The 22,899-nt window shown below is 35.3% G+C and overlaps 2 protein-coding genes across 2 annotated transcripts; both read left to right on the forward strand.

Annotated features, from left to right (window-relative positions):
- The first annotated feature begins 690 nt into the window (after positions 1 to 690).
- LOC101161950 (protein FRG1) lies at positions 691 to 14,497 on the forward strand. Its single transcript, XM_023957990.2, has 9 exons — positions 691 to 847; positions 1,485 to 1,552; positions 2,907 to 3,029; positions 5,349 to 5,406; positions 5,625 to 5,739; positions 7,670 to 7,774; positions 7,947 to 8,038; positions 10,061 to 10,171; positions 14,336 to 14,497. Exons 1-9 carry the CDS (start codon positions 789 to 791, stop codon positions 14,370 to 14,372), a joined length of 768 nt encoding a protein of 255 aa, XP_023813758.1. The 5' UTR covers positions 691 to 788; the 3' UTR covers positions 14,373 to 14,497.
- A 2,835-nt stretch (positions 14,498 to 17,332) lies between these two features.
- On the forward strand, positions 17,333 to 22,729 carry asah1b (N-acylsphingosine amidohydrolase (acid ceramidase) 1b). The gene is made up of 14 exons (XM_004065952.5): positions 17,333 to 17,489; positions 17,614 to 17,660; positions 19,316 to 19,406; positions 19,481 to 19,567; positions 19,662 to 19,740; positions 19,854 to 19,928; positions 20,024 to 20,069; positions 20,153 to 20,297; positions 20,423 to 20,477; positions 20,553 to 20,634; positions 21,549 to 21,680; positions 21,876 to 21,999; positions 22,071 to 22,127; positions 22,209 to 22,729. Exons 1-14 carry the CDS (start codon positions 17,421 to 17,423, stop codon positions 22,296 to 22,298), a joined length of 1,179 nt encoding a protein of 392 aa, XP_004066000.2. The 5' UTR covers positions 17,333 to 17,420; the 3' UTR covers positions 22,299 to 22,729.
- Positions 22,730 to 22,899: the final 170 nt, after the last annotated feature.

Genomic DNA, 22,899 nt, shown 5'->3' on the forward strand with positions numbered 1-22,899 from the left:
GAATAGAAATAAGTGGGTTGCTGTAAATAGATATAAGCAAATGTTTCTATCTCTTAGTACATTTTTTAAAATTAGTCTAGTATAAAGACTAACTACTGTATCACCCTATATGTAGTATAAAAACTCGTATTTAGAGAAATATTGCAGAATAGTAACCTTCTTTATAACCTTCGTTATTATTATTATTATTATTCTTTGGTTTATTGTTGTTTTCTAGTTGATTAGTTTTCATATGATATTGTAAAATTAAAACCTCTCTGAACACGGTGGCGGTCACAACTAACTGAGGCATTTCCTTGTTTCCCTTCTATGAAGTATTAGTATACATAAAGTGCCTGCATTTTGTTCCCAAATTTGAGGTTAATCAGAAAGTGTCAAATGTTGCAGTACCTCAAATGACCACTGGAGGCTGAGAATGTCTTTAATTCCCAGTGTACTGTATTACTAAATATATTACATTATTAATTCATTAATTATACTAGTAACAGTTATAGCCTATATGTTTTTTAAACGAACTTGTTTTCATTTTTGAGGACATTTTTTAAATCATTCATCTTTTTTAAGTTTTAACTTGTATGAGTTAACTCATTTCATTCATTATTTAATGACGTGTTCATTTGTTCAATTTTGTCAATTTTGCCTATTGGTTGTCGTAAGTAGGAGTTGTCTCAAATATTACCAAATTAACCTGTTCATGCCCCTGATTGATTGTCCCACTGAGGCTTCCGTACTGAGGAAATTGTGTTTGGTAGTTTTATGCTAACTTGTCACTCCCAAAAGCTAACGATATGGCCGAATACGCACGCGTAAAATCTACCAAACTGGTTTTCAAAGGTTCCAACAAAGGGTAGGTTCTTTATTGTGTTGATAGTTTGGTTTTTAAGTTGTTTCCGTTATTAGTTGTTTGTAATTATTGCCGCCAGTTCCTATCTTTAGCTCTAGCAAAGGCTAAACACTCAACGCTATGCTAATCAAGTAGTTTTGTGTTACGCGTTAAAAAAAACCTTACTATTCCTTTTTGATTTATGATGTTTTTTTATACATATATATATATGATTTTTTTCACAAGTTTTTTAAGCTGAAAATAAGTTTACCAAATGCTTTTTGTTTACCCAGGCCGCATCGTAAACCTGGCTAACAGTGTTAGCATTTTGCTTCAGATCACTAACAGAGTTCTGCCTCTAACCCAAACACATTTTATTCATATTTATTTTTAGTAACTGCAAACAATTAATTACACGAGACTATATATTTTCGTTTTGGAACTTAGACAAGACACAACACACAGTTATACTATCAAATAGTTTGACTGCACATTTCTCTAAAAACATGAACTGTGCATTCTGACAAATATGATTGTGTTGTTATTTGGTTTTTTTTTTTTGTTTTGTTGTTTTTTTGTCTGCCTTGTTAATAAAAGTGCTGATTACCATCATCATAATTTATTAAAAATAAACCTTATTTTTCCATGTTTTTCTTATCAGGAAAAAGAAGAAGAACAAAGATAAGAAGAAAAAAGCTGGAGATCAAGATGAAAAGCCTGATATTGTTGGTTCGTTTATGTAATGCATTTTAAATATTGCATCAACTGAACAAAGAAAAAGTACCTCAGAGTATTTGTAGTAGATATAAAAAAAGACTTGTCTAGAAAAAGTTTACTTTGTCTCCCCTAAATCATTTCCAGACTACATTTATTTTGAAAATTGGCTGATCTTATTTGCATGTATTAGTGCGACCAGCGCAAAAAGTGATGGAAATTCATGTAATATGTGCAGCCAGGATGCACATTGTTGCATTGCCCGCATGTATTTTAAGTGCATCCAAGATTGCTTTTTTTTGTTTGCCGGACATTTTTAAACTCAAAGTTGAAGTCCTGTTATCTTTGACGCTCCTAGATGTATGAACTGTGTTCTTTGTATTTGATTCCTCCCCTGGAGGAGCGGTGAGCTGCAGAAACAGCGGCGCTCAGTAATCATTTGGTGGTTTAACCCTAACTGTAACTTTAACCTTTCCTTTAGGTCCGTGCAGACAAGAAAACAATTTCTGGCTGGCTGCACGTATTTCGAAAAAGACATGTGAATAGACACTTTCTTAAAGAAGCTATCTGCCCACTTTTTAGATGTTTAGTCCAGATTCAACTGTCTTTTTTTAGACTTGAATAATGATCAGATGAAAGGAGAATGTTAAGTTAATACAAGCATAGTGTAATGTTTTTGACTTTGTGGTGCATTCATTCTTGTTAGCTTTCTGATTAACAGTCAGTAATTAATCATAACAATTTTAGGAAATTAGTCAATTCAAATTTGCTTAATGAATGCAAAACCAGTTTAATAAATGTTCATTTAATTATATTTGGTATGTTTATTTCCAATCCAATCAAAAATAAACCACTTGTGGGCTAGTTTTTAAAGTTAAAAGTCATAACTTTATTATTATTGGTGAGTTTCCTTTTTTTCCAGTTTAAACTACTTTACTAGATAAAAAAATTCTTTAAGTGTAATCAAAAATTTTTTTTAGATTTCCAGCTTTTTGGAGCGTCGCCATTTGTTGACTGAAAGACTTGGTCGATAGATGATCAAGTCTTCAACCTATTTTGCTATTCGCTCATCTTTTGTAACTTTTGTAATTTTTATAGGAAAGAGTAAATGTGTAGCATCTAAGCTTCACAAATTGTCTTTATGAACATTAAAATCTAGAAATATTGTGTTTGAAATTTGCAGTAGTAAATTATTGTTTATTATGTATATATATATATATGTATGTATGTATGTATGTATGTATGTATGTATGTATATGTATGTATATGTATGTATATGTATGTATGTATGTATGTATGTATGTATGTATGTATATATATATATATATGTATTCTATCCCTGACTCGAACATTTTTTCACTTTCACCAGCTGGTTGGTGGGTTGTCAGTTGCTTTGGAGAAATTACAGGAACAGTTGCCATAGAGATGCACAACAACTCGTATATACATGCCCTCGATACTGGACTCTTCACAGTTGGAGCACCGCACAACGGTAAGAAGAAAAACAGGCGTTGTGACACATTTGGCCAAATCAAATCTCGGCTTTGCTTTTTAGCCTTCGTTCTTGCCCCTCCCCTCCAATCACCTGACACACTTGTCTGATTCATGAAAAGCAAATATGATCCAGCGCATCTATCTAAATATTCACTATAATGTTTTAAAAATATAATTACATAAATTAAACACACAATAACAATAAAAAAATTTAAATCTATCATTTTTATACATGTTTTTTTGATCAAATAAAGTTCTTGAATCTTGTTTGAACATAGATTTTTGTTATGGTGAAATGAAGGTGTTTTTAGTTTCAGTCCCCCAAAAAGTTTATCCAGAGAGGAAAACGTAGAGTTGAGGTGGAGTAAACCCCGCATATAAACTATTTTTTCTTTTTTTTTGCCTCAAGCACTTTCAAGGGAGTGTTGCTCCTTGATGTAACCTGCCCTTAAAGATGGAAAGCCAAGAATTAATGTGGTGAATCTTTACAGAGAACTCTGGAATTTGCTCGGGCCATATCCACGTACACTCCCTCAGTGGGCCCTTATCCATTGCATGCTTTCAAGTTTGTCTCCAGGAGATAAACGAGGCTACAGGCTAAGAGTATAGAAAGGAAAGATTAGAGATTTTGTTTTTTTCGCTCTCTTCACTGTATGTTCAGCCAGACTCCCCCTGACTGTTAGTCCTTTAGAAAAACTGGGAAGCTGCTCCCACTCACCTGCAGGTCAGAGGAAGCCCCTGTGGAGATTACCACACAGAGCCGACCGGGTGACAGACTGACACTCTGAATATAATTAGCCTTTTGAAAGAGCACCTTCAGCCAACTTATACCTCTTCTGTATCTGTGCTTCTACCATTAATACTTGATGTGATGCTGCATCTCTCACCACAGAATCCTAAAAGCTTCATTGAAAATGTCAACAAAAAAAAGTGACTCAAGGCCTGGTAGATGTGTGTTATCAAAGTTTAAGGAGGCGGCAGTATATATAAGGCATCTATTTGGAGAACATCCAACTGTTGCACTCGTTTATTTTGGCATTTATTGTGATGAATGCTTGACTGCTGAGCTTCAACCTGATGAAATCACGCAGTCTGCAGTTTTTGTATCAAAAATGTACAGCAGTGCCTGTGTATTCATTTAGTGTTATTGGGAAATGATGCATCATTTTTTTCCTAGCGGCAGATTTGCTGGATGTTTAATTTGATGTTAAAAAATTCCAAATTCCAGCTGCAGCCGTAGACATATAATACATGTCTAGACAGGGAAATGGCCACTTTGGTCATTAGATATTTTATTGGGTTCACTGTTGAAAAATAAACAAAGTAAAAGTGCAGTTTTTCTGGATCAAACTAGTACTACAGTTCTATTTATCAACTAAAATGAGTTTTTTTCTATGTGATGTTCAAATCTCAATATCAGGAACATATATTAAGCATAGTTTTGTGTCATTTGTTTAATTTACAATAAATCTAACTTTTCTTACAGAGAATATGACATTTCTGTTTAATTTCACTATTTGTTCTAAATTGAATTTGTTTCGAACATCTTAATGAATAGACTACTATCTGTAAAAAAAAAAACAACAACTAATATTAGTCACATGTTACTACTAAGTAACAATAATAACTATAGTCCTTGCCGTCAGTGACTAATTTTACATGGTTAGGGGGGTCTTCAAATCCCAGACTTTTCTCATTTTTTCCTGCATACAAACACATATTTTATCCTTTCTCTTTTTAATCTTTTAGTTGGTAATACTCTTGACATCCAATAAGTGTCCCCAAACATTTTTGGTGACACCCAGAAATAATTTAAAATTCTTTCTTGCCTGTGGATACACAGTGGGGCAAAAAAGTATTTAGTCAGCCACCAATGGAGCCAGTTCTCCCACTTAAAAAGATGAGAGAGACCTGGAATTTCCATCCTAGGTAGACCTCAACTATGAGAGACAAAATGAGGAAAAGAATCCAAAAAATCACATTGTCTGATTTAAAAAAAGTATTTATAAATTATGGTGGAAACGTTTTTGTGGCTTTGTTGTTTGTTATGATCACTGAGTTTTTTCCTCATTTAGTCTCACCATTGGTGGCTGACTAAATACCTTTTTGCCCCACCGTGTTTTCCTCTGGACCTGTTCTCAACATTATTGCAGTCCCAACAGCACAAGACAGAAATAGTTTCTTTTTTTTTTTCCTTGTGAAAATAAACCCAAAAAAAAAGATTGGCAAAGGAAGCTGACATACAGTCCAGAACGAAAGCTTGGAGTAAAATAATTGGTTCTGATTGTCTTTTAATGGCCATTTTCATATTTTGTAGAGGATGAAGGACCAGACCCACCAGAACAGTTCACAGCAGTCAAGCTCTCCGACTCGCGGTGAGTCAAGTATTTATTTCTCAGCACTTTGAATTGGTTCTGCATCTTTAGTTGGCAATTTCTTCTGTAAAGGAGGGGCTTTTCTTTGAGATTGTTCCTTCCTATGCATTGATTTTAAACAACAAGACACATTTATATTTTTGTTCCAACTTTGTTAACTTGCAGATTCTTTGGTAAGTTAACAGAAATGCATCATCTTGCTGCTGTTGTTGTTGTAGGATAGCTTTAAAATCTGGATATGGAAAGTTCCTGGGCATCAACTCCGAGGGGTTGGTGATTGGGCGCTCTGATGCCATCGGCTCCAGGGAACAGTGGGAACCAGTCTTCGAGAATGTGAGCAACTCTTCAGATGTTCCTGCTCCCAGTCTGTGCTAAACACCTGTTCAGTGGTAATGGACAAGAAGGCTGTTTTATAGCAGCCATTTTGGGTTTTTGTCATCTTTAGTTGAAAGTCAACAGAGAATTTTCTACAAATGTTTTTCCTTTTCAAAGTCTTGTAACCAAACATTCATTCATTTCTTTAAAGAAAGCGTAAAATCTGTAGAAAAAGCAGGTTTGAGTTGTTTTTTAATTTACAACCAAAAGGAAAATGTCATCTAACTGTTAACTTAAATAAAAACAAGGACAGATTTACTAGAGGGGAGGGGCATATTGACAGAAAATGCCCCTTTTCTCCTAATTCTGCCTTCAGGTGACTCATTTTTGTATGAAATCATAACAAAGACAGCCTGATGTTTTGGTGTTCTCGTAGTCTCGTGTGCTTGTGAACCTCCCAGGTGCACAGTAGAGGAACATCTGGGAAAATCACCAAAACACCAAAAGGAGGACTAAAAAGCACGGCTAGTTTAGCGTAGCACTGTAACTTCTACTCGCCATACAGAAAAAACTGCTCACAATTGGTGAGCAGCGGCTGTTCGTTTCAGCCCCTGCATTAAATCAAAAATCCTTCATTAAATCAAAGTTTTGTCCGGCGACTTCTTCACTCACAGACGGTGAATCTTCGCCAGGTAGCAGCTCCTTTTGTGGCCCCTGAATTTAAAATATTAGTTAACAAAAAAAGATTCAAATTATTGCCATTTTGCACTTTAGTCTCTGAACTGCAGTTTTTAATTGTTAGGATAGCAAAAAAATAGCAAATATTTGCAGCACATTGTTTATTACAAATAAAGTTTTGAGGAAATCAGAAATGAATTTTAGTTAAATTTATTTTTTTTAAAATTATTGAAATCCAACCCGCTCGCTTTGTGGTTCTTATTAACATGGGTCGTTGTATTTTTGCAGAATAAAACATTTAAAGAAACAATGACGGACATAAAAGCAATTATTACAGTATCACCACGTAACTAATAAAAGTACCAATATCAATTTATTATAATCTATATTTATTCTATTTAGGATTGTCACACAAGTTGAAATTCTTAAATGTGTCTATTTCTGCTTTTTAATGAAAACTGGCAAAGTCTTTCACACTAAACTCTGTAATTCTGGTGATTACCAGAATGTTTGTGCTTACAGATCATATTCATGGACTTGAATGAATCAGAATCAGAATCAGAAATACTTTATTGATCCCACACGTGGGAAATTTGTTCGTTACCATAACAACTGACAGGAAAAAAAGAGTAAGAATAATATAAATAAAAATAAAAAAAGAGAACAAGGAAAATGTGGTATAATTTAAAGAGCTATTTACAAAACAGTGCAGGTAAAGAGATGTGCAAAAGAAATGTGCAAAATAAAGAAAAGAGAAAAAAAAAATGTGCAAAGGTTATCTTCTGCATTGTGAGTTATTGAACAGGGTTATAGTATTTGGCAGGAAGGATTTCTGGTACCGGGCAGTTTTGGAGCGGAGCTGTCTGAGCCTTCTAGAGAAGGAGCTCCGCTGTTTGTCCAGAACAGGGTGGAGAGGATGCTCTGTGTTGTCCATGATGGATGGATATGAAGTTGGAAGATGGATGAAGTTTCTATGGCAACCTCTATTACTACATATTTATGCTTTAATTAAATGTGGACATATTTTAGAGCTTTACAGATAATGCAGACTTTTTTTTATTGCTACGTTTATATAGCATCATTTATACTTAGCCTGACAGATTTAGTGATTGTAATAAACAACAAAGCCACAATATAGAAGGTATCTGCCTTTTCTTCATATTTAAAGCTTTGTCACAAAGCTTCACTATTATTTTGGCGTCATGACGAACAGCTCTACTCCCATTTGTGTTGCGTTTCCTCCCTTATTCCGTCTTCTGTCCTTGTGCAGGGCAAAATGGCTCTCATGGCAGCAAATAGCTGTTTCATTTCCTACAGTGAAAGTGGAGACATTGAAGCCAACAGTAAGACGGCAGGGGACGGCGAGATGCTGAAGGTAATGTGTCGTTTGAATTCTACACAATCCCCAAACCTTGAGGCCTGCGGTCCCCGTAGAGCCCAGAGTCCTGAGAGTCTGGGGGATTGTTTGTGACCTCGCTTTAGGAAAGTTCAGTGAATATTGTTATTTAATGAACAAACGTTCTCTCTTTTTTTTCTCCCTCTCCAAGATCCGATCCAACACGGAACGACAGGTCAAGCGGAAGGATGACATTGCAGATGAAGATCGGGGGAATGTTAAATCCTGCGAGGTCAATTATGTGTGCGTATTCTCCTCTGTTTAGAGGCGTAACACTCATTATTCACAGGCAGCCCAATCAAAAAGTGAACAGACTGACATTGCAGTTTTTATCGTTTCTTATCTGTTTTATGCTTCGCTGACCAAACTTTTTGTGCTGCATTTAATGTGCAAAAAGGTCAATTTGAAATTCTCTCTCTTTTAAATGAGATGAGTCTATAGAGGATGCTGCCCTGATCCTTTTGTCTTCATGAATGCTGCATGCTGTGACCAGAATGCACTGTTTTCATTTAAAATCTCAGTAAGAAGGCTCTTGTCCTAAAGTCATATTGAACTGCTGCAGAGCACACAAACACGTTTTTTAATTCAGCCAGAATACGCTGATTCACGTTGATCACGACAAGGGTTGTAAAGTTACGGTTGTGAAGTGATGTAAACACAAAATCTGAACACTTTTGTTAATCTCGTATTTGAAAGGAGGGGGAGGGGTTGCTTTACACTAATAATCTCACCCACAACTCAGATGAAAATTTCTGCTGAACTACTGCCGCTCTGCAGAAACTATGTCCTAGAAAACTACTTAGGTTTGATGATTTTAGCTTAAAATGGCATAATCATAATTAAAGGCCCCTGCCAACACTTTTCCAACAGATCAAAAGATGATCGGAGTAAGAAAATTCCAACTGGAGCATGAAAATACCTTTACCCGTTTAAAGGTTTCCTTTAATGTGCATTACTGTCACATTCATTGTTTTTTATAAAACAGAATAAAAAGCTGGTATTTAAAATTTCATAGAAAAATATGTCAATATTTAAATATTGGATTAATCTAGACAGTGTTACATGAATTACTATTTTTGAATGCTTTAAACTGAAATTTGATCTAATAAAGCTGCATCCATTTAATATTTTGATATATTAGCTAGTCAGCCCTGTTTTTGTCCATGTCTGTTACACGGAGTTTCATTTTTTTCCGTTTTTTTGGGACGATTTTATCTATATAGCCATTGTGCTCACAGAGCATCAGTAATGATACCAAATGCTTCTGCTAACTTTGATGTTTTACAACTTCTTAAGGGAAACGTTGCAGTCTTTTTTTAAATCAGCACTAAGGGATTTGATACAAATGGGAATTCTTCCCTGTTATTCTCATGTTGAGCCGGTCTGTAACGGCCAGATTGTGACAACCAAATTGCATGCATGAATGAGATCACGCCTTGCATCATCTGCCTCATCAATCGCAGACCTCAGAGGGGCAATAGATGGTGCAGTGTTAAGAGAAAGCAGGAGGCACCTCATTTCAGTTTACGATGCTGCGAGGGTTTTATGTGCAGCCTCTCTGTGTTCTATTAGGAAACAGGCAATATGTCTAAAGCTCTTTGTGTGTGGATGTTTTTGTTGATGTTTTTTTCCTTGGCATGATTTGGTTTGTGTTCCTCCTCTATTATTTGTTTTGGATGAGTGCTGGGGAAATGGACTCATCATGCTGACATGTTGATAATGGCTGCCCTTGAGCTGGGGTCTTGATGTAGTGTTTAGCCTCCAAAACGCCTTTCAGGATGGAGTGCAATCTAGGATTCATAAAGCACAAGCTGGACACGGAGAGACTAAATATCCCAGAAGTTTCAGACAAAGGCCTTTGGGGTTTACTGCACTCTTTGTCATTAAAATGAGACATTTCCTAAAGTTTACTATAGATATCCCACCCAACACAGTGCTCGTCCCTTTATTAAGAAACCTATCAACATTTATTTAAAATATATATATGTATAAATTAGATCATATTCTTCTCATTATGTGCTGTAGCCACATTTGCATTCAGACCTTTTCAAGTTTAAAAAAACTTGAATAAGTAATTGTTGTACAAATTAAATTATTTGCAACTTCAAATATGAAAAGTCTACTGCAGTTGTGAATCATTCATGTGATCTCACTTTAATTCTTATCTGCAAAGACAGCTTGTTCATTTTAATATCTGAAGGAATCATTTAGTCATTTGTGGCGCTGTGGATTCATGTTACAGCCTTGTTTTGCTTTCTATTTAAGGAAAAAGTTTCAGAGTTTTCAAGACCGCCGGCTCAGGGTGAACGAGGAAGATGCCTCCACGTTAAAGAAGGCCAGACTGGATGGAAAGTTTCATGAAGCTTTGCTCGACAGGTATGAACACAAGAATGCTTTTGTTATTTCTGACTTTGAGGACCAATGTTTCCTTTACTGCATCAGAGTTTGGAGGGGGGAATTCAACTACTAGGAACTCAGGGCTTTAATAAGTATCCGAATACTGGGATATTCACAATCGCTGATTTGTGATCTTTATAAATATAGTGGAGTGGAGTAAAAAAAAAAAACAGACTGTGTAATTATTGCTCTAAAATGCAGAATAATATTGGACTTTAATTACATTAACTAAATATACCAAATTGTTTCCGGAAGTAAATGAATCTTCAAAGTAAAGTGTCAGCGAAGGTTCTTCTTTTCAAAGTAAAAGTATCAAGTTTTTTTCTGAGATAAAGAAATGACACTTAAGTTCAGTTTTTTAAAAGAAAAGAAAAATGTTTTAAATATAGCCAGCGATTTAGATAAAAAAAAACTTTGAATATGAATGTAGAAAAATCTTGTGATCAATAATGTCTGGATGGTGGAGGAGCCGTACAGGAAAGCGTCTGCTAAATGCTCCTCTAAAGAGAGGAGGTTTTGGTTTTAGATCTAAAGAGGAGAAAAAGTCTGTTTAGAAACACGTCTGTTGATAACATGTTTAGATGAAAGGACTGTGAGGGATTCTAGTTAGTGGTTTTTGTGTAGGTGTTGCTGTGTTCACATTTACCATCTTCTTGTCATCGATCTACTGGAACTGTAGTCAGAAAAACTTTGAGGATTGAAAACTTGGAAAACATTTGTTGTTAAAGGATATAAAGCAACAGTGATGTTTGTTTTGTTTTCTGCTGAAGTTAACCAGGAAAACAAATGTTGTGTGCCGTTAAAGGGATGAAAATCATTTCTTTCTTTCTAAATCTTTGTTTCTGTCTCTTATGTCTTGTTGAATCTGATCTCCTGTTCCAAATAAAGGTATAAAAAGGTATTAAATGGATATTATTTTAATTTTCGTACTTCCTGGAAAAAAGACGAGCATACAGCCACCATTCAGACATATTTAGATTCAAAGCAAGAATTGTGGTTCATCTGTGTATCGTTGATCTTGATTCATGAATCGAATTGGATCAATACCTAAGTAATGATCCACAGCCCTAAACGAAATGTATCAGAAGCAAATATTTCACAAATCCAGTCTGTTGTTGTCTTTTAAGATGAAATAAGAGAAATAACTTCTTACCAGTGTAAGTAATTCTCTTATTTTACATGTTCTACTATAAAAGCAAAACCAAAAAACTTCTTAAATGAAGAAGAAAAATCTGGTTTCTTAAAGACCCAACTCAATGATAATGGTGTTTTTGGTGTCTTTAACATGTTCTTGTAGCATCGTTTTTATGATGGAGGACATATATGTAAAGAAAATGAACTTTAAAATAGCTTTCCTGAGTATTACTTGATTTAAACCATTGTGAATCAGGAGCAGACGTGAAAAAAAAAAGCTGTTTGAAAAAGCCTTTAATATACCAGGACAGCTGCAGTGAACCAACAGTCCATTCCTACTCCAACTGAGCAGTCATGGCCTCGACTCTATGTCTGCTCTCTCCTGGCTTCAGTCCTGAACATGGCGACCTTTCACCTTTTTGTTCAAACTCACCTTTCCTTTTGAAACAGGACTAAAAAGCTGCTTAATAAAAGGAGTGCAGATTTTTAAAAAAACATTTTGAATAGTGAATTAACCTGCCAGTAAACAAGACTAAGAAACACTAATGTGGTATTAATAAATATGTACAACAAATGTTCATCCAGAATTCATAAGATTCTCAAAAATAATTCCTTTAGTCAAAATGAAAGGATGTTCCTCTGTTCTATATCCTCTGCCTGATAATCCTGTTATTTAACCTGCTCTGTGAGAGCGCCTGATGCTCTGAGCTCCAGCATATACTACCAAAAATGAGCACACTCTTCAAATAAAACCCCAAACAAACAGGAACATTTGAAATTCAAAGGTTTTCAGCACTTGGAGGTTGAATTTGAATTGGATCTTGCTGCAGAAGTTGCTTTAATTTTAACAATAAGTTGAGTTACATATATGCAGTTGCGATTAATGTAAACTACCGTATATTATGCCTGAACATTACAGTTCAAATGTGTTTATAAACTAGAAAAGAAAAAAAATGACATAAGATGGTTTCTGCTTTTTCACTAAATCATAAAAATGACATGCTGGTGACAATGAATATTACTTTTCTATTTGTTCCCTAAAACACTGGTCTCCAACCATTTTCAGTTTAATGTCAGACAAGATTTTCACGGACCGGTCTGAGCGGGACCAACGTTTGCGTTTAATATATTGCTATATATTTAAAATATTGCTTTCTGAAAAACCTACTTTTTCAAATTCAAAGAAACTTAGCTTTAAAAAATCTGAAAACATTTTTTTTTTCCAAATGACGACGATTCAGTGAAACAAAGTTGTTGATTTGTAGAAGTTGGTTCCGATTTGTAAATAATTCAATAAAATCAACTTTACTTTTTTCCCCCATAGAATACTATAATAACACTGAGAACTCAACCCAGTCTCAGATCATCTTTCTGGGCAAAAAGATTGATCATATTTAGTTTTTACATAAATCCTGCTTAACCGTCTATTTTTTAACACAGAGCAACGTTTCTGAACAGATGCCTGCACAAGTCCCCCTTTCCGTGGGAAAATTCCTAAATGTCCTTTTACAAGTTTCAACAAATCAGCAACTTTATTTGATCAAATCTTCATTCTCTGTAAAATGTTTGCAGCTGGAAGATTTTCCCATTAAGTGGATGCGAACAACCGGATGCTAACTTTAACCACGTCCAATTTTCAATGATGGATAGATGAAGCAAAAATAAAATGACAGCATTGTCATAACACTGGTATTTTCTAAATAAAAATAATAAACATGAATCTATCGTGTCTGAAGCTTTATCTGAAACATTTAAAAGTCAGTCGGCACAACAACTGTCTTAATAAATCCGTATTTGGAGGAAAACTCCTGGTTTTGTCTGTAAATAGCAGCTTTATTTTTCTTTGAAGTGGACGGCTCTTCTTCGGTTTCCTCACTGAATCTTTTCTCCCCAAATTTTACTTTTTTTTTTTATTGTTAGGGTTTTGTTCGCTTTGGGCTCCTAATTTAACAATCCGAGCAGCTGATTAAAGCTTAAAGACAGACAGATGTGTTGAACAGAATCCAGTTGTTTTCCAAAATAAAACTATCAAAAAAATAAACAAAACAGAAATAATTGAAGTTAGCGTATGCATTTTTTGTCCATCTGCGGCCCGGTACCAAGTTGGTACCACTGCCTTAAACCATTTGATTAGAAGGACATGGAGAAATCTCTATAAACTCCCACTCCAATCAAATTTTGATTTGTTGTAAAAGCGCTCCCAGCATTCTTTTCATTATAATGATGCAGTTCATCAGCTCTGATTTGAATAAAAAAAATACTCAGAAATGCAATTTTAATCTTTATTTCTATCAAAAATGTTCTCCATCGTGAGAAAATTCTACAGGAACATGTTAAAAGTACCAAAAGCTTTTAAGAAATTTGCATTGTTTGCCAGAAGAGAAGCAACAATGACTTTTGGTTTTGTTCCCTAACCTTTGCACAGTGTCACACTATGCGTTTGCCATTGTCCACTAGTCCAAACTCCAAGTTTGTATTTTCTTTGTGTATAAGGTTTTAAACTGAAAATGAAATATTAGTTTGAAGCATCTTAAAAATCCAAAAAATCCTCATCCATACATCCGTAGATAGCCTTGGTCAAATGCTAACCTTATAGCACTAATAGACATGATTATAAACGGATACAAAGAAAATTTGTGCTCAATTTATTTTCCTGATAAAGAAAAACACAGCTGTGTGACTTTGAATCAACACATTTTTTAAACTTAAATTAACACAATGTTTGGTCATGTGAGAGTTTAGCTTACAGCATACCTCCTCATGTCATTCTAACACACTATTTATTGTTCATGTTCTCTTTATTTTTACACCTTTTTTGATTTGCTCTCCTGCTGTGAGACTTTAGGAGCTTATTTCAGGATCCGGCACGACGTATAGATTTTATTTGTTTTATTGTCCTGATCCTTTCAACCTCAAACCTGAAAGAACATGCATTCTCTTTTTCCCCTGCAGGCGAGGATGTCACTCACATGTTCACTGAGTTTAACATGTGGTTTGTTTTTATTACAGGAGGAGCAAAATGAAAGCTGACAGGTACTGCAAATGAAGACTCATGGACTCCATCGGGTCTTTTTACCATCAGGATTTTGTGGAGGCTGATGTCTCAACACCATACTGCAGACAGATGTTTTGTCTTTGTATTTTTAATAAATGTTCCTGAACTTTAAGGAAGTTTGGAAGTGGCTGCTTGTTTTTTCTTCTCCTCGGCTCCGTTTTCATGTTTGGGTTAAGCTTTTCCAAGTTTCCTGTTACTTCGTGGGCTTTTTTGTGTAAATAATTAACCATGATGTGACTTTGCTCTGTGGTATTTGTCAGAGCGCTGGTGTGTATTTGAAATTCCTCTTTAACAGTTCTAAACTCGTCTTCATTAACTTATTCATCAATAATGAATTACACTAAAAGTGAAGCTGTGTGTGGGTGGTATTCAACGCTGCAGACCAACATGAAGCAGATTTATATTATGATGTAATTCTCACTTCAAGCTGTTTTAATGAGGATTAGGTTAAAGCAAAAAAGGAAGGTTATTCAGTGAATATTTCCTAAAGGAAGAGTTTTTTTTTTTTACTTTTTCATCAAGAGTGCATGTTATTAAATGGCAATTTTATATATTTTAGATCATTGCAAACCTTACATCCTGTGTAAAGGAAAGATTATCTTTGTTCATAATTAGCAAAGACACATTTAAAATTGAACTAAATGTGTTCAGAATGGGGATGAATAAATTAGAATTTGGTTTGAGTACTAAATTCACAAACCGTTTGATAAAAGATTACAGTAGAGGCCGAAATGAAATTTGTAAATATAAGACTGGTATTTTAAAACTAAACAAAATTCTTGAAGTTTAATTAAATAGATTCTTAAAATGTCACTGTAAATTAAGAAAACAATGGAAAAAGGGTCTGTTTAAAAATGTCTTTTTTTAAATACTTTCTTAAATAAACCATATTCCAACTGTGTCAATTAACTGCTTTGTTTGATATTTGTCAGCAAAATTTTATTTTTGTATGATTTATTTATCCACATTTTAAATTCAATTAGAGGTTGACGATAAAGCCAGTACAGCTTTATTATTTTTTATTTTATTTTTTTGTGGAATCATATAAGATGATTGTATCGTCAACTACAAACTTTGTGTTCAGTCTGAGGAAAATTAGTGTTTCCAAGAGACTGCCATGTGGAACCCCAGCAAGATTGCTCAGTAACAGAAATGCAGCACTAGGTAGTGATACTGCATTAAAGTATGGTAAGTCAAAATATAAGATTGGATTAAGCAAAGTTTTATCATTTGATATTTTTTTTTATTTTTGTAAAATGCTTTAAAAAGTTTTTTTTTTCTCCAGAGATGGGACGTAATCTTTACAAGGTTCAGATGACGACAGGAGAATTGGAAATGTCAAACATGGGGTTGAGAAACAAAAAGTGAGAAACATGGTCTAGTGAAAATATAAAAATTAATCTTTATAATTAGTATTGAAGTATTGAATTACAATTTTGGTTCCACTTATTGGTATCTCATTCAACTCATGTATTCAATTTGCAAGGACAGCAAATCAAAACCTTTTAAATTTATCAGAGTTGTATGGCCCATTGACTGTATAGGAGAACATCTAGATAGACTGTATAGGAGAGCATCTAGATAGCCTATATACATAATGTATACAGTCAATGGCGTGATGCCTGTTTGAGACTAAAAGAGTTCCCTGTACTTAGTGCGAAATTCACTTCTCCAGTTTTTTCAAATTTTTATTTCTCACCTGTTTAGACACAACTTGCCAACACATTTTCATTGTGATACACCCGTGCTGCATAAAGGTGTGCACAGGTGACAAAAGTCAAGTACAAAGAAAGCACAAGTGTCACCACTTGAACACAACTCAAATCTGATCACACATGTGGCTAATGATGTGAGAGAACATATAAAGTAAGCCAATCCAGGGAGCACTTATTTGTGAGGCCCTACAATGGATAGAAATCTGAGAGGAAGAGTTTGTGTGAGAGGAGGTCGAGGTGGGCAGCACCTGTCCCTGCATATTTTTTTTTTGTACACAAGTGACAAATGCTCGTTTTTTTGTTGTTGTTTTTTTATATATACAAGTGCTACATGTAAATGCACAAGATTTTTTTTCTTTTTGTAAAAGTTTTCTGCAACATACATTTAGTCTACAGTCAACAATAAACTTTTATTTCTCCAGCTTCATGTCCTGAGCATTGTCTTTTCTATTTATCTACATGGTGTTTAGTGACTGCTCAATGTCGCTTTTAATTTTGACTGACTGGGGGCATGATTACACAACAAATTTCAGTTTTGAACACAGATTGAACGGTTTTGAGGTGAAAGTTTAGTTTTGCAAAAGAGTTTGAGGTTTTGTGACTGTAGATTTAAAATTGGGTTTTTGTGTATAGAGAAAAGGAGAGCAGCTTTCAAGGGAAGTGTCTTAACAATCTAGAAAAACTGTAAGAGCCTTAATGTGAGACACCAGAGTCAAAAGTTTTAATTCTTGAATTAATACCTATATTTAAATAGAGTTAAAAAATGGTATAAAATAAAAAGGTGTTTTTGTTTTAAACAATCATGCTGCTTGAGGTGTTGGTTACCTCGTTTGTGAACAGTGGTTTGTTTGAAGTGGTGGCCACCCACAAAGTGTAAAGACTGTTACTCCGTTGATATGAAGCCAAATGTAAAGTTACTTAGTGAAGCCAAATTATGTTTCACACGTTTATGTAGACATAGTTCAAATAAAGAGATAGGAGGAAGTGAATGCTATCAACCACGTGTTTACTTTCATCCTCGAATGGAACCAACCATTAGTTGTGAAAAGCGGGGGGGAAGGGTTGGTGTCGATTTGTAACAAATTGCATAAAGTTATTGAACATGGAAAATACACAATATTTTACACTTTAATCTTAAAAATTATATATATTTATTAGCCTATTTTACGTCAATAATTTATACATAAATTGTTATTTATAATTTACAAAAACTAGTTTCACCCCTATATGAAAAATGAATTGTTTCCTTGTCATGAGGTAAACGGAAACTGCTTCCGCGTTTGACAGTAAACAGAATCTGGGCTCAAGAGTTCTGTTTTCAAACATGGATCACCGCACTTTCCTCGTTTTAGCGTTTTTATTCTCCAACACAGTGTCACAGTTTGTACCGCCGGTAAGTGAATCGTCCCCTCCAGTCTTCGGGAGATGTTGTCAAAGCTTGTCTGGTTACATTTTTACAATAAATTTAACTGTTGTTGTTGGATGAAACATCCAATTTGATTCAAATTCACCTGCAGTTTACAGAAGACTGTCGGACGGCCATGTATCCACCCAGCGGCCCCACGTAAGTGTAAAAAACACGGTTATATAAGTCACACACACTGGTTTTGTAAGGTTTTGTAATCAGTGCTTTGCTGCCTTGCTAGACATGTAACTCCTGCTGAACTGCTGTTTTTTCAAGAGGAAATGGACTGTAATTGAATTTAGGTCATGTGATTGTCAGCTCATATTGACTGTAGAGCTATATTTCACAAACGTTATAACATGTCATCACTTCTAAAACAAGCTAATTGTAACATTTCGATCAACTTTGTTTGAGTTTTTCTCTCATACCTTGCTTCTTTTGTTCCTGTTTTTTGTTTTAGTATTTTTTTCTTACAATATATATATATATACGGTATATATATATATATATATATTGTTGATTATATATATTTATATAATCAACAAAGTTTTTAAAATCATCTTATTTTTAGTGACTATATTTTTTTCTATAGAATTCTTGGTTAAACCTTTTTTCTTACTGCTTTTGGCTAATTTTTCCTCTTATTAAAAGAAAATCTGCCAGTGAGGTGATAACCTTTGACTTATTTCTAACTTAAGGGGCCTGTTTTTACAAAGTGTATAAATAAAGTTTCAGCTGCATTGAAGGTTTTGTGTGGATCTTTAACTGAACCAACATTTGCATCTTCCAGGCCTGTTGTCCTGCTATCTGGGACTTCTTAACTCTCTGACGCAAAGTTTAAGTTTATCTTCTTTGCTTTGTGTTGCTCCCAGGCAGACCTTCAACTAATCAAAGCAACTAATCTAAAAAGATTCTCAAGCTTTGTTTTTTCACAAAACAGTTGGTGGACTAAAACACAAACGTGTTCATTTAAAAGATAGTTTAGGCTTTTTGAATATAATTAAGCAAAAGATCCTTTTCTTTCTTCCATTTGTCACTCAGTGAAATGTATACAGAATGTATTGACATACATAGCCTACACATAAAATATTTACATCTTACTGTAAAGATTATTGCCGTACAGAACCAGAACCATTTTTATAAATATTTATTATAGTTTTATTGCATCACACCAGGCTTAGTTTGAGGCAAATGAAAACTTTTTCTTCATTGTTACTCGCTTACTAGCAAATAAAAAGCTTTAATTCAGAATCTTTTTGTTTGTTTTGTAATATACAAATCATAAATTGAACTGAAAAAAACCCGTGACCCAAATATTTTCTGTTTGAATCAATTCATTCCTAATAAATACACTTTGAGATTATGGGATTTATGCTACTCGATTGACTTTTCATTGCTTCAACCAGAAACTGTTAAGAAATGTGATGTTGTGAATAGATTGCAGTTTAAACAAAGGTTTTGTCAGTTTCAAATTAATCTTTACGTGTATATATCAAATGTTTTAAAACGACAACTTTATGGTCTTTTTTTTTTTTTTTTGAAGAACAAACAAAACTATTTGATGGTTTCTATAGCTATAGATAGAATAGAACTTTAATTGATCCCACGATGAGGAAATTGATTTGTTCACTCAAAACAGAACAGATGATTGAAAAACACAGCAGGCAATAAATTGCACTAAAATACAATAATAACAATCAAATGTCCATGAGGTGTTGTAGAGTCTAATAGCTGATAGGAGAAAACATTCCTCACTGCGTTCAGTTGAAATCAACGCTGCTGTTTTTCCCTGACGGCTCGTCTTTTCTCTGTAGGTTCAGAGGAGCTGTGCGTTGGTACACGGTGGACCTGGACTTGCCACCGAGCAAGAGATGGGCCCCTCTGATCGCAGAGAGGAAAAATGACGTAAGAGCCTTTTTTCGAAACCTTCAGAAAACCCGGCGCTCAGAGCCGTGCATAAACGCCATCTCCTCTTTCAGCTGGTCAGCATGATTCAAGCCATCAAGGACATGGCTAATGCTTTTGTGCCCAGTGGACGGCTGATAGAACTGGTTGACATTGCGCTGGTGAGTGTCATTTTCCTCTGAAGTGTGTTTGTGCAGTAAGTCAGTAATTGTGATTTTTCTTTGAATAATTATTGTTTTGTGTTGTGCCCTGCAGCCTTTAATGGCGGACACGTTACCAAGCCCGTTTGGTGAGGAAATCAAAGGAATTGCAGATGCTTCAGGGGTTCCTCTTGGTAAAATAACAAAATAAGTAACAAAAAAAATAAAAAAAAAACCTCCCCAGGAAGTTTGCAAAAGTTCCTCAGACTCAAAATGTTTTTTTCATGTGTCATTTTTCATATTTTAGGTGAGGTTGTCTTGTTCAATATTTTCTACGAGGTGTTCACAGTCTGCACCTCAGTTGTTGCAGAGGACAGCAAAGGTGAGGCAACACGCCACACAAAGCCTTTTTTTTTTATTTGAGAAGGGAAAGAAAATATTCTCATTCCAAGTTTTCCTTCCTTTCCACATTCACAGGCAACCTCCTTCATGGTAGAAACTTAGATTTTGGATTATTTCTGGGGTAAGAGCATGAAAGCTTCCATCTGTTTTCATGTCGTGGCCACGTTTTGGCTGAGCTCTGTGTGAGAACGTGTCTGTGCGCAGCTGGGATGTGAAGAACAAGTCGTGGACCATCAGTGAGAAGCTGAAGCCTCTGGTGGTGAACCTGGACTTCAAGAAAAACAACCAGACGGTCTTCAAGTCGACCAACTTTGCTGGATATGTGGGCATGCTCACCGGCATCAAGCCCGTGAGTCCTTTCAGGCCTTTGAGTTGCAGATTCAGTCGGCATCAAAGCTTACTTCTCCAGTCATGTTTTTTTATTTTGACACAAACACAGAGACGACTACACTTTCCTTCATTTCTGTTTTTTAGCATATGTTCACCCTGACTATGAATGAGCGTTTCAGCCTTGATGGAGGGTACATTGGTGAGCTCTCCATACTTTTTCAGCTTTCTTCTACTGTGCGATTGAAGTATTTTAAGGATCCAAACTCACTTGCAGGGATCCTGGAGTGGATCTTGGGACAAAGAGACGGGATGTGGATGAGCTTTCTGACTCGAACTGTTCTAGAAAAAGCAAACAGGTATTCCCAAATGAAAAAGCTTCATTTAAAACTTGGTAACTCTCCCCTATTTTTGGAAAAAGAAAAAAAAAAGGCTAAAAATACATTCACATGCTTAGAAGATTTGGTGAGGTGAAAGTGTTTGAGGGCCAACCATTCACCTGACATTCTTTGAACTATTTTAATATAATTTAATGCAAATGAACTATTTGATGAACCCTTTATTGCAGTGGCATACTTCTCATTTCTTCAGATAGAAAATAAAAACATCTTAATACATTTTTACCAAAGGTTAGGTCAATTTGTCCATTATTCACACCGTTCAGTCCCAGTCAGCTTGTCTGCCTCTTGATATTGAACTCCTTGAAAACAGCCACAGTCTCTTCAAACTTTAGGCAGACATATTTGTTTCATATTTCACTGAAAAAGATTAGCCAATTTCCACATATTGGAGACACATTTAAAAAAAAAGGTGGTTTAATGGGCTACTCCATTTACTTCAATCATAACTCTCCTAAGTATAAGTTATGTAAATATAAGACAGGAGGAAATGGAATAGTTTTTAAAGACGGCTTAAATGGCCAACTCTTGTTGGACAACATGATAGCAGAATCCTTTATATGGAAGTCATTGCAGAGGAAAGTTGTCTCCCATTATATATAATGGGACCAATTCCTGCAATTTTGCTGAAAAACTGAAAGTTGCTGAAGGAGAACAATGTCCTCAGAGTTAAACAGTTTTTAATTATGAATGGCTGAATTTTTTTTGCAAAGACAGAAATAGTATGAAAGAACAAGAAAAAGGAGTTATACAAATTAAACAAATATACCATGTCTGAAATTAATAGTTTATTAATTTTTTTAAAGTGTTTTGAGATACAGAAGCAGTTTGACTCTTCATATTTATGCATGAAAACATTTATTTTCTGCTTTCAGCTACGAGGAAGCTAAAAAACTTCTGGCTGAGACCAAGCTGCTCGCTCCAGCGTACTTCATCCTCGGGGGAAACCAAACGGGGCAGGGGTGCATCATCACCCGCTCCAGGACACTAAGTATTGATGTGTTGGAGTGAGTAGTGACATATCCACTCATGCCGTTTTATCCTCAGCTTCACATTTAGGAATTTAAAAAAAAAATGCATTTTTCAAATGTAGTTTTAATAATTTAGCAGACAGGAAGTAAATCATTTGTTCCTTATGGTGAAGTCATGTTTCACATCACCTGACGATGTCTAAATGTTTTCATTTTTTTGTTCTATTTCAGGATCGACCCAAAGCTGGACCGCTGGTACGTCCTGGAGACAAACTACGACCACTGGAAGGAGCCGTTTTTCCTGGACGACCGCAGGACTCCCGCCATGAGATGCATGAACCAGACCACACAGACGGTGAGTCCGGGCCTGAGCCCTGCCAGATTCATTACTTTCACTGAAACCAACTCTGGGTTCCTATTTTACAGAACATCTCTGTGAGCACGCTGTATGACATGCTTTCAACCAAACCAATGTTAAACAAGGCAAGTCTCTCCTTTAGAATGCAGCCGTTTAACTAGAAAGGTCTTTTTTTTTTGTAACATTTCCCTCCTCTGTCCTCTCAGCTGACCACTTACACAACTCTGATGCAAGTGTCTGAAGGGAAGCTGGAGTCATACATCCGGGACTGTCCGAACCCCTGCATGCCCTGGTGATCTAAGGAATCCTTTGGATCCGTTTGAGAGGCCTGACTGATTATGGCACAAAAAAAAAAAGCTTTAACTGCACAACTAGTGATGTGAAACTGTCAATTATTTGTCTTTTTTTTTTTTTTTATAGTAGGTTTAACCTTTAAGAATCCTTAATCGTTTGTGCCAAAGAAACAAAACTGCCTGTAAAGAGAATTTCGTTGTTTTTACTGTCATTTGTTGTATTGTTTGCTGTGGAGGCCACTGGCTGAGTGACGCTCAGATGTTTCGTGTGAGGTTGATCCTGTTCAGGGTCACAGATAATTCCAAATATACAGAGATATAAAAATGAGAACAGTTCAAGATCATGTTTTTCTTTTCTACTACATGTCGTTTATTTCACTAATATTGAAAAAAGGTTGTTTCCTTAGTGTCTGAATAAAAGTTGCCAGATTTGACTCCAAATGCAGCTTCTTTAGGAAGTCATCCTGACAGATTTTCTAACTTTCTGTGCTCTTAATCTCATAATGAAGCTTCAGTTCTGCTAAATAGCATTTTATTGTTATATCAATATAATAGCAATCCACACAGCATCGTCATGACACACTACAAAACTCCATGAGAATCC

The sequence above is a fragment of the Oryzias latipes genome (assembly GCF_053564925.1).
Source record: "Oryzias latipes strain Hd-rR chromosome 1 unlocalized genomic scaffold, Olatipes_Hd-rR_3.1 chr1_Y".
NCBI lineage: Eukaryota > Metazoa > Chordata > Actinopteri > Beloniformes > Adrianichthyidae > Oryzias > Oryzias latipes.

Bases quoted from the DNA above. Each gene is read 5' to 3' on its own strand.
- LOC101161950 (XM_023957990.2), top strand. From the start codon at position 789: ATGGCCGAATACGCACGCGTAAAATCTACCAAACTGGTTTTCAAAGGT. The intron at 3,030-5,348 runs GTAAGAAGAAAA...CATATTTTGTAG, and splicing joins AGTTGGAGCACCGCACAACG to AGGATGAAGGACCAGACCCA. The intron at 8,039-10,060 runs GTGCGTATTCTC...TTTCTATTTAAG, and splicing joins TCCTGCGAGGTCAATTATGT to GAAAAAGTTTCAGAGTTTTC.
- asah1b (XM_004065952.5), top strand. From the start codon at position 17,421: ATGGATCACCGCACTTTCCTCGTTTTAGCGTTTTTATTCTCCAACACA. The intron at 19,407-19,480 runs GTAAGAGCCTTT...CTCCTCTTTCAG, and splicing joins TCGCAGAGAGGAAAAATGAC to CTGGTCAGCATGATTCAAGC. The intron at 19,929-20,023 runs GTGAGGCAACAC...CCACATTCACAG, and splicing joins TGTTGCAGAGGACAGCAAAG to GCAACCTCCTTCATGGTAGA.